Source organism: Phaethon lepturus, unplaced genomic scaffold (assembly GCF_000687285.1).
Source record: "Phaethon lepturus isolate BGI_N335 unplaced genomic scaffold, ASM68728v1 scaffold35705, whole genome shotgun sequence".
NCBI classification, from domain to species: Eukaryota; Metazoa; Chordata; class Aves; order Phaethontiformes; family Phaethontidae; genus Phaethon; species Phaethon lepturus.
In genome coordinates, this window is record NW_010539013.1 from 2,187 (window position 1) to 20,087 (window position 17,901).

At 49.9% G+C, this 17,901-nt stretch overlaps 1 protein-coding gene across 1 annotated transcript in view; it reads left to right on the forward strand.

Annotated features, from left to right (window-relative positions):
- CSNK2A2 (casein kinase 2, alpha prime polypeptide) overlaps positions 1 to 17,901 on the forward strand; it is a gene marked incomplete at its 5' end in the record, with an annotated part of 25,156 nt that overhangs the window by 2,091 nt on the left and 5,164 nt on the right. Inside the window, 3 exons of the mRNA XM_010287001.1 lie at positions 8,980 to 9,081; positions 9,953 to 10,003; positions 16,256 to 16,315. Of these exons, the coding sequence (XP_010285303.1) occupies positions 8,980 to 9,081; positions 9,953 to 10,003; positions 16,256 to 16,315 (213 nt within the window). The remainder of the gene's footprint in view (positions 1 to 8,979; positions 9,082 to 9,952; positions 10,004 to 16,255; positions 16,316 to 17,901) is intronic.

Genomic DNA, 17,901 nt, shown 5'->3' on the forward strand with positions numbered 1-17,901 from the left:
AGTCCAGATAAATAAAGATGAACTTCCTTCTCAGTGAAAAGTGAGTTTCAGAGCACTGTGTAGCGTACATTATGAAAACCTGTGAAGTTTTGCAATAACATCACTCTGATCTGTGGAAAGTGCTTCTGGTTTCCTGTAACTAGACTCAAACTTAATTGCAAATGTAATTACATGTATCTACAGTGGAGCCTTAGGAAAGAGGCTGGATCTCTCTGTTCCTCCTAATTCAGGCTGGATCCTGTGAGATGGGAAACGCAACCAGAATTCTTCAGGTTTTTGTGTGGCTGTAGGGGTGAGACAAAGGGGAAGACTATTGCTGGCTGATGGATGTGGCTGTTTAGCACAGTTGCTCCTTTCTCCTAAGGTTTTTTTGAGAGGACAATTTATGTATGTGTTAGAGTGATTTTTAGCAAGAGTCACTGTTTTAATATTTGTACCTTGTGGGAGGTCACTGGTGTCTCTTCCCAGCCTTGCTCTTTGAAGCAGTTTATCCTTACTGAGCTCAAGTTAGCATGCAGCATGTACTTCCCCTGCTTTTTTTCTCCCCTTCTTTGGTGTTGTGCTACCTGAACCATCTTGTACCCTCCTCAAGAGAGGTCAGGAAATTTTATCACCCTTTCTCTGATGCAGAACTGAGCCACAGAGACTTCCTGTGTGACTTTGGGCAAGTCCCTTAGCCTCAACAAAGTTGAGACTAGAGCATAGGTCCTAGTCTAGTGCTGCATGAACCAGATAACTGCTCTTCCTCTTCTGGCAGCCGTTTGCCTTGTTTGTTTAAGTGCCCCATGAAGACTTTACCATTGGACAAGGCTAGGGATTGGTTTCACAGTGCCCCCAGCCTTTTGGGCTTGCGTAAAGCAAAATGCCCTGTTTCTCCGGCCAGTACCCACCATTGCCTTTCTGTTCTGCTACCCCAGATGTGGGATTGGGCATAATCCTGCAGGAAAATGTGATGTGCTCATGCTGCTAGTTGTGGTCATTACATGTGTCAGCAAAGGAGCAGAATTAAGGTCATGTAGATGACCATAACATTACCATTTCCTGGGTCAAGTGCTCGTCTTTGCAAGTATGATGCTCTTAATGTCACTTTTTCCAGAAAAATTCTACAGCTCTCCTAAAAAAAAAAAGACAAATGAAGCAAGCAGGTTGCTTCTCACTCCACTGCAGCAAGACATCCGGACGCGCCCTGTAGGACAGCCCTGGTTTGCCACACAGACATCCCCTGCCCAGTGTCCTCCAAAAGCTTTTGCCTTGAGAAGCGAGGCAAGAGGGCAACTCCTCACCTTTTCAACCTGTTCAGGGAGCAAAGATTCAGCAAAAAAAGCTGCAGGGCTGAAGTCATCTTGGTAGGTAGTGGAGGACTCTGCACTGTACTGACCTTCCTACCCCTCACTGGTAGTAGGGCATGGAGTTAGCCAGCGGCGGTGCTCCTGCAGAGCGTCCTGCACCAGCTAGGGACTTTTTGATCTGGCTGGCCTGGGTACAGGTGTAGGCATGCTTCCTGCATGCTTGGGGGAGGGCCAAGCCAGGAAGAGGGAATAGGTAGATATGTCCTGTATGTGCTTTTGTGTCTTGCTTAAATTTGATGCTAAAGTTTGACTCCCAGGATAAGGTCTGATATTCCTCAGCATGTACAAAGGAAGTTTAAGACATCTTTGTTTCCAGTGAGTCACGTATCATCTACATCCAATGCTGGTATCTAAAGCACAGCTCTGCTTTTCATTTCTAACCACATAGATTTAGATTTTTGGTGAACCACTGAGGTAGGCCTGCAACTTTTGTGCTGTCTGTTTGATGAACATCTCATTTTGCTTTCCTGCTAATGCAGCTCTGACACATCTCCCAGTCTCCTCATGTGCCTTAAAAGTGAATCCTCTGTTCTGGGGTAACAGTGTTCCAGGGAGATGGGAACAGCATTGCGAGCTGCCGCTCTAAAAGCCAAAGATGAACTTTACACATTGCTTGTAACTTTTCTGGGTGATTCTTTGTGGTGAGAGTGCTACTGTTAAAGTTACCTACAGCTATGGCTGTCGGTGAGCTTCAGCTGTACGGCAGCGTCCTTCACAGCCCGTTCTCTTGTACTGATGACTGCCATCTGAGTGTCCGTTCAAGGTGAAGATTACAGCATCTGTATTGTCAGGTCTGTGCAGGAGTCCTGCTTTCCTGATGCACGTATGTGTCTGTGTACACGCTACTTGTCTGTAAGGCATTAAACCCATCACATAAAGAGACTGTTTTGTCTCCTCGTGTGGTTACTATCTGCATAGGCACAACATGCAGGCAGAGGTTAGGGGAAGAATGCAGTTACAAGGAGAGGGACCAGTGAAATGGAGGTTCTGCAGTGATGAAATAGCCCCTTTCTCCTTTGGTGGCTTTTGTCCCTCTGTGCTGAGTCCATGAACTGGAACTTTCAACCATGTACGTGGTTTCACAAGTGCATTCTTGTTTGTTTGGCTTTGTTTTTCCCCCGATCCCCCTTTTGGGCTGTGTTAACCCTCCAGAGCTGCTGCTCGTACCAGGCACTGCTGCAAGGTCCTTACTGCGTTGAACTCAAATTATTACTGTAGTAGCTAGAGAACCATTTGAGGGGGTAAGCCCGGCGGCTCTGGTAAATTTTCTTCTGTCCCTAAAAGCTTTAGAGCCCATATACATCAGCACATTCTAGATGGGGGATGAAATGACTCCCTGTGCAGAAGGGATTGCACAGGGAAACAGGATTGGGTGATGTTGGTCCCTCAGGCTGGAGCTTTTGACTGCATCAGTGACCTTCCACCAAAGCCGTTCAATGCCTGCTCCTGGTAGTTATCTGTGTCTCTTGCTCCTCCTGCATTTGCATGCACTGAATCAGCTCGGCCTGGCCCACTTCCTCCTCTGGCAGTCTTGAAATGAGCCCTTTTGAAAGACAGCCGGGTACACAGCTCTTCTCTTTAACACCAGTTGCCCACACTGAGTTTGGTACAGTTGGCTGCTGGAGCCCAGCCTTGTTTGGAGCTGAGACCAACTGAGATGGTACTGAGTGTCTCTCAGAGGCCTGGAGATGCAGCTGATAACTCTCGCGGTGGTGTTCTAGCACCAAGGAACTGGTGAGCTGTGAGGAGGAGGGTGAGTTACGACACTGTCTGTTCGCAGTGGCTTGGGGTAGAGCCTGAGCGAGTGATTCTCGTCCCTTGTAATGGCGGTGGTGGGGATCAGGGCTTGGTCCTTGTGTGTCTCCCTTTTCGTTGACTGCAGAAGTCTTCATGCATTGTGGGCAGTTCTAAAGCCCCAGGAGGGCTGTTTTGGGATGCATTATGAGGGGAGGAAAGGCATTCTGAAGGAAAGAATGGCACTGCCCTCAAAACACATGCTAGTATATTCTATTGAACTGAAAAAAAAAAAGCAAAAGTGCTTTAGGAGTTTCAGGGTAGGGTTTTTTCCCCTCTTTTCTAAAATTCAAGAGCAGCTCAGGAAAGTTTGAATTCCCATAATGGAAGTTGTAAGATGCAAACAACTGACAGAATATTAACACAAGTGGGCTCCTTGAATTTATAGCTCTTTTGAATACGATTATTTGGTTTCCCAGCTGATGTCTGGCAAAATAAGCACTGCTGCTCTGAAGCCAATTTTCCTATTGAGCAATTGGCATCAGGCTTTATAGGCCGATTATTGTGATCCTTTCGATAATACTTGCTAGAGACGAATGAGCTTCTAGTGCCAGCTTTTAAATGTTTAAAGCCTGTCATAAGGATGCTGCTCAAACCTTTTGCTAGTCCTGGACGTTGTGTGTTGAGATTTCCCTGCTTGTTCACTGGAAGCATCGTGGTGTTTCCGCGCTGTTCGGGTTTGGTGAGCAAAGAAGAGATCTTTTTCTTTACAGGGTGGTGGACTTTAGTTTCTCCCGGATTTGTATCTTTTGACTGTTTAACCTTCTCCCCTGCTGCGCTAACCCCAGTTCTTTTTCAGAGCACCTGCTGGGCAAAACCCAGCACCTTCTGTGACTCTTTCAGAGCAGCTCATGTTCTCGGCAGCTGGCAGTATGTGTGTGCTGCCTTCTTTAGTCTAATGTAAAATGATTTTTATGCTTTGGATTTAACTCGTATTTCACATGCTTTCCTGGTCACTGCTTGTCTTTCCCAGTGTAGAAATGTGCAGAGCACTTTGGGTAACAAGCTTATTTTCCCTTTGCTTGAATTAAAGCAGTGGGTCCCCAGGTTGCTGGGGAAGGCTGGGACTGAAGCATCTGACAGAAAAGTGTACTCCCCTTGCTTTAGAAACCAAGCAAAAAAGGTGATTAACCAGGCAGCCATTTATCCGTTCGAGACAGGAAGTGATGGTTGCAGCCTTGTACTTAAACCTTTATTTTAGCAAACAATGTTAATTCTCCCAGCTGGTGTTCGCTGCAGCTGGACTCCTTCCCTGCTTACGAGTTTACACGATCTCACAGAAAATGACCCAGGATCTGATCTCTTAGTCACAGAGAGGTGTCGTCTTGTGCACCTACCTGACTGCAAAACAACTACTTACCCCATGCCATTTCTCGCCTCTGCAGAGAGCTGGCAGCGCGTGATCCTCCCTGATCTGTGGGCAAAGGCAGCTGGGATAGCGCTGGCCACTGTCACTGCCTCTTCTGCCTGACTTTGGATTGAAGCATCCTCATGGGATCTCTTTGGCTGGTAGGGTGGGAAACCTGCAGCAAAGGGTGGCCGGCTGGGGACAGTCGAGTGAGAGCTGCCAGGTCCAACAGAGACCATCCTCCTGCGGCTGGAGGTCACCTTGTCCCTCTGCTCTGGGCACTCAGTGTAGTGGAGAGCCGTGAGCTGCATGTTTTGTCTCCACCATCTACCGCCACGTCACTTCCAGTTTGCCTGAGGAAGGAAGCAATTTCCTGGGAAACTGGAAGACTGTCCTGTGCTAGACAGTCATGTTGTTCTACGGGTGCTGCTGCAGTAGAATTAATTAAGCCTCACCCAGTGTAGACATGGTTAAACTGAGACATGTCTTTTAGCCTGGTTTCCTATGGAAACGAGCCTTATGCAATCCTGCTGTCTGTCAGCCTTTCTCCCTCTCCGCTCCTCCCTCCCCCCGGTAGTTTTTGCACTGCTTGGCCAATTTCAACCAAATGCAACAGAAGTCTCCAAGCTGACAAGTTTTTACAGATTTCATGGAAGTAGGTGTTCGCATAGAGCGGAGGGAGTTGCATAGAGCAGAGGGACTGTGTCGAAGCCTGTCTCAGAGGGAAAGGCTGCAGTGAGGATTTGACTCATATTGGTCACTGGAGTATCCCAGCATGGAGGAAAGCTTTGGAATGCCTCTGCTATGGGAACAGATGGAGTTGGAGTCTGCACCTGTATAAAATGTTGCCTTGTAAACACAACAAAATCTAACTTGGGAGCAGTTAATTTATGTCTAGGTGCCTGTTCCATTCCTGTGCTGGAAATCCCTGTCCCAGGGCAAGGGGACTGAGAAGTGTAGGAAACAACCTGAAATGCCACTGTTCATAGCCTGGTTTAATAAAATAGCTTTAAAGGAGTACTGTTAACATACTCTGGCTCCAAGGGCTGGTGTTTTAGAAGCTATCCCTGCTGGGAAAGGCAGATGGTTGGAGGCCATAATAGCTTCAGTTAGTTCACATTTAATCCATGTGTGTTTGGAGTCAACATCCTTGGAGAGACAGATCGGGTGACTCTGAGAGACAGTTGTAGCAACCCAGACTTAATCCTGGTGCTTGGAGGATATGCTGCTGATTGCCTGTGGTTTCAGCAGTACTGGGGTTTGGGGACAGGAGGGAAGTCAGCAAAGTTTCTCTAGTTTCTCCAATGTTTTTTTTCCTAGTTTCTCTAATGGTTAGCTCCAGTGGAGTACTGGGCATGTGCTGGAGTGATCCGCACCAATGCGTTTGACTTGCCAGCTGCAAGAGCTTGGGCTTGGGATCAGTTACTGGGCAAAAACTGGGTCCCGGTGATGTGCTCTTGGGTAGTAGATGATGTTTGCAGTTGTGGCTGGAGCAATAGTGTGGGACAACATGTGGGTAGGAGGTGGCGTGTGGCTGGGTAGGCTGGTGAGGTGACAGCTGAGCAGCGTGGGCTGGAGGCCAGCAGTCGCCACTGTTTTCTCCTGCAAATCTGAAATGGAGAAATACGCCGTTCCCCTGCATTGCTCTCTGAGGAAACTTCCGGGCAATAGCTTTTCCTCTAAGATGACATTACTTCAGCGCATGGCATTTCTCCCAGCCTCATCCCTATTTACCTAGTGGTGGAAAACCCTGTCCTGACCGATGGCTGCAGGCGGGGAGAGCGCTCTGACGATGCACTGCTTACAACCCTGCAATGAGCAGGGCTTCCTGTACCCCCCCTGCCCGGAGGCTGGCGGGGCCCTTGCCCAGGCTCACAGCCAGCGTGGAGGTCGTGTAGCCGTGTGCGGACAACCTGGCCTGAGCTCTGCGCTACTGCAGCTTAGCAGGAGAACATGCCAACAGCGAGTGGCTTTCAACTCTCCCTCTTGCTGAGACGGTGTTTGCTAGAGTGTCTTCCCTCAGGGATGTCGGAGATGCTGCTGTTGGCAATTATCTGTAGGCATTTAATTAAAAAAAGACCAACTTTCTTCCCTCTTTTTTTCCAAAAAGTCGCTGATTCTGTCTGCTCATGACTTTTTAATTGTGTGTGGGGGTAGATTTCTGGTGGAGATCACATAGGGCATCATTTTCCCATCCTGAAAAAGGTGGAAATGTGGAAGTGACTGGAAGACATCATCTTCTGCCCCAGTGGGAGTGGCGGTTGCTATGGAGGGAGCGAGGGAAATCCCAGAGGGATATCGTCCCCTACCTAGCTGATGCAAAAGGCCCCTGAAATAACTACAGTACACAGGAAAAGATATTTCAAAGTGGGCTTTGGGTCCTCTTGGCTGCGTCCAGGCACTGTTCCAGCTCCTGATCAGGTGCAGGTGTTGCAGCAGACAGGCTGTGATCCATGTCTGTCGGTAGCCAGGCCATTCGGCGAGCGCCTTCAGGACAGCAGCGGCTCAGCTGCCTCTTTGAAGTTCCTTGGAAAACAGCTTGTGTGTGCATCCGCCTCGCTGGACGAGCAGAGTAACCAAGTTACATCCTCTAATTCCATCGTGGCCTTCTGGTAGGATCAGTGCATGTGGGCAACGCAAGGGTGGTGTCTGTCCCCGTGCTGACATAAATGAAATTAGTCTCTAATGAAGCATCTTCCACTCGGGTTCAGAAATGTAGCCCTCGCTTCTGCTGTTTTTGTCCCGCTGCTCTGACTGCTTCTCCCTGTCTATCCAGTCTCCCACCGGCTCCAGCCGTGTCCGGGCACTGCCCTGGGGGTGTTGGTGGCCCCTCCCCAGCCAACCCTGCCTGGTGTCGCTCCAGCCCTGGCTGACAGCTGTGGTGGCTTTGCTGCCATTTTCCACGGTGGCTTTATGAGGTACTGACGCTCCCTTGTGCCGGCATCGGTGTTATTTTTGGCACTTTGCTTCAGGCAGAGATTCTCATCTTTTGGCTTGGAAGTCTAGCTCCTGCCTTTTAACTTGGAAAAGGAGAAGGACAGGAGTCGAATATGAAGATTTCAGCCACCTGAAGAGCCTAGAAAGACAGCGTATTTTCCCACTACATAAAAAGCTTCTGTTCCTTCTCCCATCTGCTTGTACATTCCGGAGGGGAGGGGTCTGAAACCAGGGATTGCCTTGGATTCACCTGTAACGGGAGTGTGAGTTGCCTCGTGGGCACTCTGCAGCCATCATCGAAGTGGGGGCTGCAGCAGAGGTGAGGCAGCGAGCGTGAGCTCTTGAGCTCTTTGTGGCTCCTTGTCCTTCACGTAGGTGTGTGATGACTTGTGTCACTTTGGTAGGGTGCCTTGTACCTCTGCCGTTCCCCCTTACTCCCCGCCTCACGCACCAGGCTCCGTGCTGGATGGTGAATGGTTTAGCTAAAAGTCTGGGGAGGAGTGTTTTCATCAGCAAACCTCACAGACGGGGCAAGGGGTTTACCTGCAAGATGTCTCCGCACCCCTCTGCAATGGTGCCGGGGGTGCAGGAGGGGATGTGCCAGCGCTGCAATGAAGGGCTGCTAGGCTCAGTGACTCGCAACTGGTGATGCCCACACCGGTCACTAGCCAAAGTTTGTTGAAGAAGTCTCACCTCTTAGCTGCTCTAAGCTGCCTTTCCTTTCAAGCAGGCATAGAGCTAGAGTTGTTCTGGGAGTGGATGAGTTACAGGAATTATTTTTCCTCTGTGTTGAAGTGAACCGCTGGATCAGCAGAGTGTAAAAGATAAGCCAACCTCCAAGCCCCTGCCTTGGGAGCAGCTGTTCTTTGTCACTCTCTGCAGGCTGATGTCCAGAAAAAAAGCTTACTTTGCAAAGGGAGTTCCTGGGACTGTGCAGGTTGAGGAGGAGTCAAAAACTCTTTAAAATGTCTGTAGGCTTTAAAAATAATCATGGTATATGGATGGGATGGCATGCCGTGCAGTTAGGTCTATGTTCTTGGGTAGTTACGAAAGATGTCTGCGTAGCAGTGTCTGAGCTTACTAGAAATCTTGGTATTAAAGACTCTCAGGTCGTCATTTCATTGGATTAAAGTGGATGGGAAATGGGTTGGGATTAAGGAGTAAAAAACTGGTTTGTGCTGGTAAACAAAAGCTGAGATATGGGATCCACCATGCTCGTCCTGTGGCTCTAAATGCATAACATAGAAATCTCAGCACACTCATTCTACATAGCAGTCCAAGGTGCTTTTAACCACAGTTACTGGAGTCACAATTATGTTTATCTGCAGTGGTTTGATTTTTCCCCTCATGAGTGGAAAGCTTTCACTGATGAGAGGGAAATCCGAGTTCATGCAAGGTGTTTGTCTCCTCTTTGAAGCTAAAAACGTTCCCTTTGTGAGGGGCGGAGCAGAGAGGGGAGGGGAGGTGATGTGATCCAGTCAAAATCGGTGGCAGAAATCAGTGTTAATTTCTGAAAGGACTCTCACTTCTAATTTCTTTTGTCTATTTAAGCCAGTGAAGAAAAAGAAGATAAAACGTGAGGTTAAGATTCTGGAGAATCTACGCGGTGGCACCAACATCATTAATCTGATTGACACTGTCAAGGATCCGGTGGTAGGTGCCAGCGTGTTGCGGTGTGTGTGGTGGGCTTGCCTCCCTGCCGGCTGCAGGCATGGGGCAAGCACTGCTGCATGACTTCTGCTCTCAGCTGAGGTTAGGTGCTGCCTGTGCCTTCGTGCCAGCCAGGGGCGAGCAGTGTCCAGCTCATTAGGGTCTCCTGAGGTGGGTTGGTTTTGATGAGCTCATGTTCCTCTCCATGTTCCCCAGACTTTTTTACACCCCTTCTGTGTCTTCTATGAATTTCCTATGGCTGATGGGGGAGAAGATTTGTAGCCCTGCAAGTTTTCTGTAAGAAAGCAGAGCCTGTAGCCTTCCAGCCTCTGTCTGGCCTCTGGAACATAAGTATCTGCCAGGCAACTGGATATTAAGCACTTTTCATCCTTCTGGTTGCTGTCCTGCCCAGTGACCAGAGGTCATATCCTTTGTCTGCGTTGCCACAACTACCCTATTCCCAGGAAGTTTTCTCTGACTAGCAGCTGGCTGAGGTCTGTGACTCCCAGCCTGCTGGCAGCTACGGAGAGGAAATGACGCTGCCGTAGCATTTGGCAGTCCTGGCTGACCTTCCTCCTGCGATGGGCTGCGAGGCCTTAGCCCCTGGTAACGCCTTTTGCCTTGCCCAGTGCTGTCTCTGCTCCGTGGCACGGGGAGGAGCAGCACTGGCCAAAATGCCCTGTTGGTGCTTGCTGCATGGGGTGTAAGCAGCACTTGCCTCTGCCTGCTGTGGAGGCAGGGCTGTGTTTCTCTCGCTGTCCTGCTCCCGCTCGCTGCAGTGAAGGTTGGGCAGGAAGCAAAAGCTTTCTGAAGTCTCTTGGAGCAAAGAAAGGTCAAGAGGGTGTTTTAACCCATGACTCTCTCTCTCTTGCAGTCAAAGACCCCTGCTCTGGTGTTTGAGTACATCAATAACACAGATTTTAAGGTGAGTTTGCCTGAGTGTGGAGGGGGGAGGCAGAGGGGGTGGCTTCCAATTTCTGTTGAGTGCTGTGATCTTAGGTTGTCGGATGCTCCTCGAGAGCCGTGGGGGGAGTTTGGAGTTTTCACCTGTGTCAGCTTCACGTTCCTTTTCCCATGTAAACCAGAAATCTGTAAATAGGCTCTAGATGAGAAGGAATAAAAAGCTTGTGTGCTGAATCTCCTCCCAACTTTGACGAGTAAGTTCAACAGGTTAGATACTCTTACTCCCCTCTCAATTTAGTAATTACTGCTGTGCTATATATTCAGCCCAAGTTAATCCCTGTGGTGTGATGCTCTATTTACAGCAGGGCAGTTGATGGAGCAGGTGACACCGATTTGTGCTGGAATCCTTCAGACTTCGGGTGGCAGAGGCTGGGGAGCACATCTCCCACTGCCAGTGGGCTTCGTAGCAAGGGACTGAGCAGTCTTGAACCCATCTTAAGAACTTTTCTGCTTGCCTGAGGCTGCAGTGTATTCCCTGGCTCTTCTGATTTCTGGGGAGCTCCAAGTGGTATTACTCCTTCCCAAAACAGGGGTCTTTCTGTCTGAGTGCAGCTACGACTGCCTGTGCTACTAAAATGCTTCTGGCTAGCAGCAGCAGCAAGCGGATACGCAAAAGGGATATGTAATTAACAACCACAACTATTTTAATGGTATCTTTGCTTCCCCCATGTGAATCTTTACCCTAAGTCATTAAGTCGGTGGTGGAGAATTAATTAAGCAGTTGTCATTAGAAAGCCAGCAGTCAACCTCTCCTGCACTGTTCAGAGATCCCTTTCATTCCATGTTATGGGATGGTGCTTTTTATTTCCTGTCTGTGCTGGAGCGTTTATGTAGGTACACACCTTGCAGGATGCAGCTTCAGCAGATACACCAAACACCCAGAGAAGGACCCTGGGTTGGTGTCGGTGGAAAGGAGGGAGCTTGTCAGCTGGCCCACGGACTGTCTCACCTGCTGCCCTGCACGCTGCGCAGCAGCACGCGTTGGTTTTGTCCCTCTGAGGTTGGTCTGGCAAGCTGAACCCTGCTGGGTGGGACCCTGTGCATAATCAGAGCTGCAGCCGTGCTGGCAGTGGTAGTCTTAGTGCTGTTTAATCTCGTGTAGAGACTTAACTGCAGAGGCCAGAGTAATAGTAACTTGCCACAGCGTCTGCCCCGACAGCTCTGGGCGGGGAGGTGAGTGTTGCCTCCATCAAGTAAACAGCCATGAGGGGAGGAGTGCTATGTGGTGACCTTTCAGGGCTAATTAAAGCAGGCTTGGTTTGTCTGGCTTCATCGGCATTGGCTTGGCTGTTCTAGTGCTGCATTTACGTTGGGAATGTGCCCCTGTGCTTCTCCTGGTGACCCAGGGACTCTTCATAAAGGCTGATCTAGGAAGTTTTTAACTTTCTATTTAGAGATTTTTTCTTTTATTTTTAATTTTTCCTTTTACTGTATGGCTTGAGGTAAAATAGGTTGCTAGGGCAGTGGCACACCTTGCTGAGGATCGCTTTGTGTGTGTCCTAGCCAAAATGTGATTACACCACTCTGTCATGTTCTTAGAGGAAAAAAATATTGAAGATATCACCCAGGAACTGAAATATGCTCACGAAGTGGAGCGTAAAGTTGTAACTTGAGGCTGGTGGCCAACAGGGACTCTTAACTGAAAAATGCAGGGCTCGGAGTACATGGTAGGCAGCTGTCCCAGCCATGCCGGGAGTCGTCGCAGGCACTGTTGCAGGGCAGTAAGGCAGCATTGGTCTGTCCACAGCAGAAGTAACAGTGCTGGGCTCTGGCTGTTCCAATAGAAACAACTATCCGAGTTTGCAGCAGATCATTTCTAGGCTCCTATGAGAAAGCCTGGCTCCTTGAGGAAGTCCAGATTCACAGCTGTTCTAGTCCAAGACAGAAAGTATTGATGCTTTTGATGCTGATTGGTACAAGGCAGGAATAACTTGTCTTGGGAATGCAAGCGTGTCCCCCAGGGCATCCAGCATGGCTGTTTGTGTTCAGAGCTTATTTGTAACCTGAATTTTACTAGCTATGTGTGGGGCCTGTGGGTTATTTGAGCTACACTCCCATGAGCTCTGCTGCCTGTTTGGGTAGGTTCTTGGGGCCGCAGCTAACTGGCAGATTACAGAGCTGCTGCTATGCACAGGTGCCTGTGGATAACTTCTATACAGAGGCTGGCTGTCTCTTCTCTTGCTCTGAAGTGCCCTTGCCAAGCAGAAAGCGCACAGAGTAGATGGCACCACTTGTGTTGGAGGTCTTGGCTTGCCCTATACATGAAGCAGCTGGAGAGCACCCAGTCATTGTCCCCTCTGCTCCACAGTCCTGATCTCTCCGGGCAGCCAAATTCTACTGGAGTTAACTGCTACATGAGCTAATCCTGGTGACGGGGACCTCTTCTCTTTGTTTTGAGGTGGCTACTGCTGATCTGCCCATCTCTGCATTGACTTCTGGATTCAGCAGTACTGATGAATACTGTGCACCTCGCTGGCAAACCACCTTCAGGGTGTGTGAGGGGGTTCCCAGGGCAGCTTGTGTCCAGCAGGCAGTTGCTGACTGCTTTACAGGGTTGTGTTTCTCTCTGTCCTGTTGGCAATAGTTGCTCACAAGCTTGAGTGTTTCCTCAGTTGTCTCCTTTGTGGCAGTTTCTTCCCTTCAGCATTATTATTTTTTGCTTAATGTTAACACTTTCACTCCTTTGCCCATTCAAATGGCAGGATACTGTTCATGTCTGTGCACCTATGAAAATGGCTGCTGTGTTTCCTCAGCTCTCTGCATGGGCAGAAACTGCAGTTCTGTAGGGCCTAAGCCGGCTGTGGACTGTTCCGGATCAGAAGCACCAGCTTCTGTGTTCCACACAGTTTGCCTGTTTTTAAATGACAGTATAAACAGGAGACTTAGGTGATACCTCCCTAGAGCTGATGACATTTTCTTAAATTACCTGGCTGGGTCCCTTCTGAAAGTGATGGCTCTGTACTCGCAGAGATAATGAGTTGGAACTCCGCTAAATGTGTATTCTGCTGTGTGGGGACGGCAGCTTGTGTATTGTGTTTGTCTTCAGACCTGTATTACTTGTCATGTGTGAGCACTCAAGCTACCCACAGTCATCTGCCGTAAATGATAGCTGCACTGTAGAGCCATGCAGTCAACTGAGTAACAGTCAGTGAAATTAAATGTCTTTTGCTAATGGATTTCAAACGAGAAACGAGATGCCTGTCCTTCAACCACCATCCACTGTCACGTATTTTGTGTAGCCTGTGAGCATACCTGGTACTGTTCCTTTCATTGTCCCGAAGAGGCAAATCTCTCTGGAAAGAAGGGGGCAGAGCCACGTCTCCGGGAGCAGTGCTGGGTTGGGTTTGCTATTGCGTTCCTAAAATTAGCAAGTTTGCAGCTGAAGGAGAGGAGATGGGCCAGAAAGACGAGCAATGCAAAGTTGCTTCAGGATGTTCAGCCTGTTGGAGTAGTGGGGACAGAGGGCTTTTGAGTCAGATCTTCCGCCTTGTGTGCACCTCAGTGAATTTTCTGTTGCTGTGAGGAAAGTGTGTGTCTGTGTTTTATCCTTATACATCCAAGGTTAGTTTAAAAAACAGTTGTTGCCCTGCATAGGTGATGCAGAAGTATGGAAGATTCTCCTCCCTCGTGTCGCTGCTGAGGCCAGGATGCTTTGGGAGCTGTTTCCTTCTCTTTTGCTGCTGCCTGCCCTGCACCCCAAAGCATCATCTCTCTCCTCTGACAGCTCCTTGCAGCCACCCTGTTGCTTGCAGATGCTGCTTTCTGCACATAGCCAGCTGTGTTGATTGCTCGAGGAAGAAGAATAAGCGTTTAACTCCTGTCAGCCCCATGGAGAGGGGAAGCATGTCTCTGCCTCCTCAGGCACTAATGGGATTAGTTTACAATTGGTTATGTGATGCATGCCAAAATATCACCGAAAACTGGAGAGGGGCACAGGCCGCTTGTGGGTGAGTTTGGCCTTTCCTCAAGCTCTGCATGGAGAAGGGAGACCAGCCCAGGTCTCCGAGGCCTTGTGTGATCCTGAGTGCTGGCAGCTAGCTGAGCAGATGTTTGAGCTGGGGATGAGTGATCCCCACATTGATGTTTTTAATAGTTTACTCCAAAGAGCCAGCTGTAAGAGCAGAGCAGGGACATGTCTGTAAAGGAGGTGTCTCCTCTCTGCTGCTAGGATGGGCAAAGGGATTTGGAGCACACTATGAAAGCCTTCTTGGGGCAGCTGCTATGCAGGACCCACTTCCAGTGGTAACTCTGTCCTTCAAAGCCGCCTGCATTTTCTGGCTGCCTGCAGAGGGACTGAGCACACTGCTGCAGGGACTGTTCTCTGCAGCAAGCAGAGCCTGGGCACTGCTGGCCACACTGTTGGCCTTGGCACAGCAAGAGGGTCAGAGGTGCTGGGTTTCACAGGCAGCTCTTCTAGCGAAGTCTGTTGGAGGCTGGTTGCCCAATGGATGCCTCTGTTGAAGGCTGTGAGTCAAAGAAGCAACAGCATTGTGGGCCTGGGAAGAAGGGCATCGGTGACCTCCCTTCCATCCCCTCCCTGCTTACAGACAGCGAGAGGCAGAGGAGCCAGGGAATGGAGAAAATGGGGTCTAGCTTTGTTCTGCCACTGCATCTCCTGCCTTCCTCCTTCCCCAGGTGCATTGATGTTGCTAGGTGAAGTTGAACAGGGTGGTGATTCCCAGAAAGACTTGTTTTAAGCCTCTCTGTCCTCCCCCCGTAGTGTTTGTTACCTAAGCAAGCCATTTAAACAAACTCCTGGAAGGGCTCAGCTGTCCTCTGCTGGCCCTGGGTCATGCATCAGAGCCGTGCGCAACTGAGTCAGGAAATCTATCCCTGCTGTAGCTTGTGGCTATGTCTTTTTTTGCTCCCTGCTCACTTGTCTGCTTCAGTGGGTTGCTTCGAAGTGTTAGGATCATCCCAGCTCATGAGAATACAGTGCAGCTTGTGTCCTGGAGGCTGTTAAAGCTCTGTGTGTGTAAGTGACACTTGTATGTTGTCAAATGATTTCCCAGAGCAGTGTTGAGGGTGGTGGGGATGTTTGGAGCTGGTCCTAAGTAAGGCAGGATCCTGAGGATCTCGACATGGGCCTGGAGCAGATCCAGGGCCAGAGCTGCTTTCTTGGAATGTGAATTTCAATCCCTCGCTCTGGGTTTTTTCCTGAAGCTGCCAAGTGGTGCCCATGATGGGCAGCTGGCTCCAGTGCTGATGCAATCGGTGATTTGACTGAGCTGTGATATGATCCTTGTTTGTTAGAAAGGACAGAGGGGTCTGTTCCTGCTGCTGCCCTGTGAATGTCCTTCCTTGCCCTGCCCTGGTGTCTCGCCTTGCTTTCCCTGGATGAGAGCACAGCCCAACAGGGTCGGGTCGGCACCTCTGCCGGTGACAGATATAGAGCAGAAGGCAAATTTGGGGCCAGTTGTGACCTGGCATGGGAGCAGCAGAATGATGAGTTCTCCAGTGATGGTGCTGGTGGCACACTGCAGGTTAAAGTGCACCCTGGAACTTTGTGACTTCTGCATGAATAGCCACAGAAGGACACAGAGGAGAGAAGGGTGGCAAACGTGTGCTGGCAACAAGCACTTCCCTGGGACTCCGAGCTGTGCTCTCCTTGGCCCCACAAGCATTTCTGTGCTGTTGAGTTGCGTAAGCCTTTATCCTAGGATGGAGGGGAGCCTCTGTGGCTGTGAGGTTGTCTCTACCCTTTGTGCTTCCCCACCCCATGCTCCTTTAGGTTAATGTTTTCCTCTCTCTGCCCCACCTTGAGCACTTGGAAGCCTTGTTCATGTGTTCCCAGCATGCCTGCTCTGAGCACTGTTATCCCTGTTGTCAAGTCACCATGATGACTTTGCCTGTGAACAGAGAGTCAAGATCATCCATGCCAGCCCCAGCATGCTCTGAAGGGCTTGCTGTCTTTTCTTTGGACAGACAGCCTGCCTGTCTCCTGCTGGAAAGAAGTTGTGACAGGTCTGAATGATCCCAGTAGCATTTCCTGGAAGCTCTTGCATCCTTTCTGGATTTCCTAGTGTGTCTGGATTTCCTAGGCAGGTCTGAGACCAGGACAGCCCTCAGGAGTCGCAGCGTTCTCAGGGGATCTGGAATGGGGTTAGTGATGGGAGGCAGGTGGGGTGCAGGAAACGAAACTAATCCAAATCTGGAGTATTTATTTTTGTTTCTCTCTTTTTTCTTCCCCCTCTCCCCCCCAAATCTGTTTCAGCAACTGTACCAGATCCTGACAGACTTTGATATTCGGTTTTATATGTATGAGCTGCTGAAGGTGAGTGGCATTGCATATGGCAGTCTGGCTGGGGAGACCAGGAATGAGAGGCAGTAGTGGGGCTTATGGGGCAGAGCTACTAAGCAGTTACTTCTCTCATGTTCAATGCAGAATCCATGTCTCATACCCTGGGAAGGTTTGGGAAGAGATCTGGTTACCCAGCTTGTTGCTGTGAGGTATTACAGCCAAACTGGGGACTTTTGGTCGCCTCCAAAGAGTCTGTGACTCTCTGGGGTCTGTTCTTTCCCTGTGAAGCATTTGTGATTGTTAGTAGCCAGGGAGGGCTGTGCTTGATCTCCCTGCGTCTGTAGCACCATTGGGCTGCTATGAGGAAAATCAACTCCCTGCCAGCCAGACCCAGTACAAGCATTTGCAGGGCTGGGGAGCCGGGGACTCCTTAGCACGCATGGGAGAGTGGAAGAGAGGGATTTCCAGCTCCAGGCTTTGCTGCAGTATTCAAATGCAGCCCCAGAAGGTGACTTCTGCCTACTTTGTCTTAGACCCCTCTGTCTCCATGTGGGGGATCTAGGACACTTCAAGAACAAGCTGGCCAGCTTGGTACACTGTGGTCACAGAACCCCATGGATGTGGTCTTGAGGAATGAAGTTTATGGTTATGCTGGCTATTACATGTTGACAGAATACTGGTATTTTCCTTTGAGACCTCCCAGCCAAAGCTCTCCCTGCCCTCTGACAAAGAGCGAGGAGTGCCCTAAATACTACTTCTTAACTAGCCTAGCTTGCACCTCCCCGTGGAACTGTTCAGAGCCATATGGCAGATCGGTGAGATCAGCTAAGCTGCCTCTCTGGGGTCTCCGGCTGCAGGACACGGGAGGCAGCATGGCATTAGGGAGAGCTTACAGGTTTCGTCTGATCCCAGGGCTGCTCTGTGCTGACCTGCTGGAGCAGCAGCTTGGCTGTGTCAGGTCCTAGCAGGGCCTCGGGATTTCTGGGCTGGCAATTTGCAGGTCCCCTGCCTCTGGAAATGAGTGGGACAGGCTAGGGAGAGCCCTTAGTGCTCCAGGACTTGGTGACTGCAGGAGACTTCCTGAAATAGATCTAGTGAGCTTGAGGGAGACTTTCTTCTCTGCACCCCCAAGCTTGCTGCACCTGTCTGCAAGGGAAAGACCTTCCTGTTGGAGGGAGCCTGAGGCAACCCAGGATTAGGGTGGGAGGGGTGATGGGGTTTAGATGATCCAGCCTCGGGACCAGCAAGACGCTAGAACAGCTTCATTCCTGGAAGTGGTTTGTCCAGCCTGTTACAGATCTCCTGTATTGGAGATCCCAGGACCACCGTTTGCTGTGACTGCTGTTGGTTGCAAGGCCATGTGTCACTGCAGGGGTATTCCCTGAGGCCTTGCTATGATGGAAGCTGTTGCCGCCTTTGTTTCCTGCTGCAGCAGGGGCCCGAGGACAATGTTACTTCCCTGGCACTGATGTCTTGGATATTGAATGACTGCAGGCTGTACCCTCCTTCCGTGCCGCTGGAGATCTCAGAGCATCTGATAGATGTTGATGGATGGATCTCCCTCCCCCTTGGAGATGAGAAAACAACATTCTCACCCCCTTGCTCAAGAGAACAGCTGC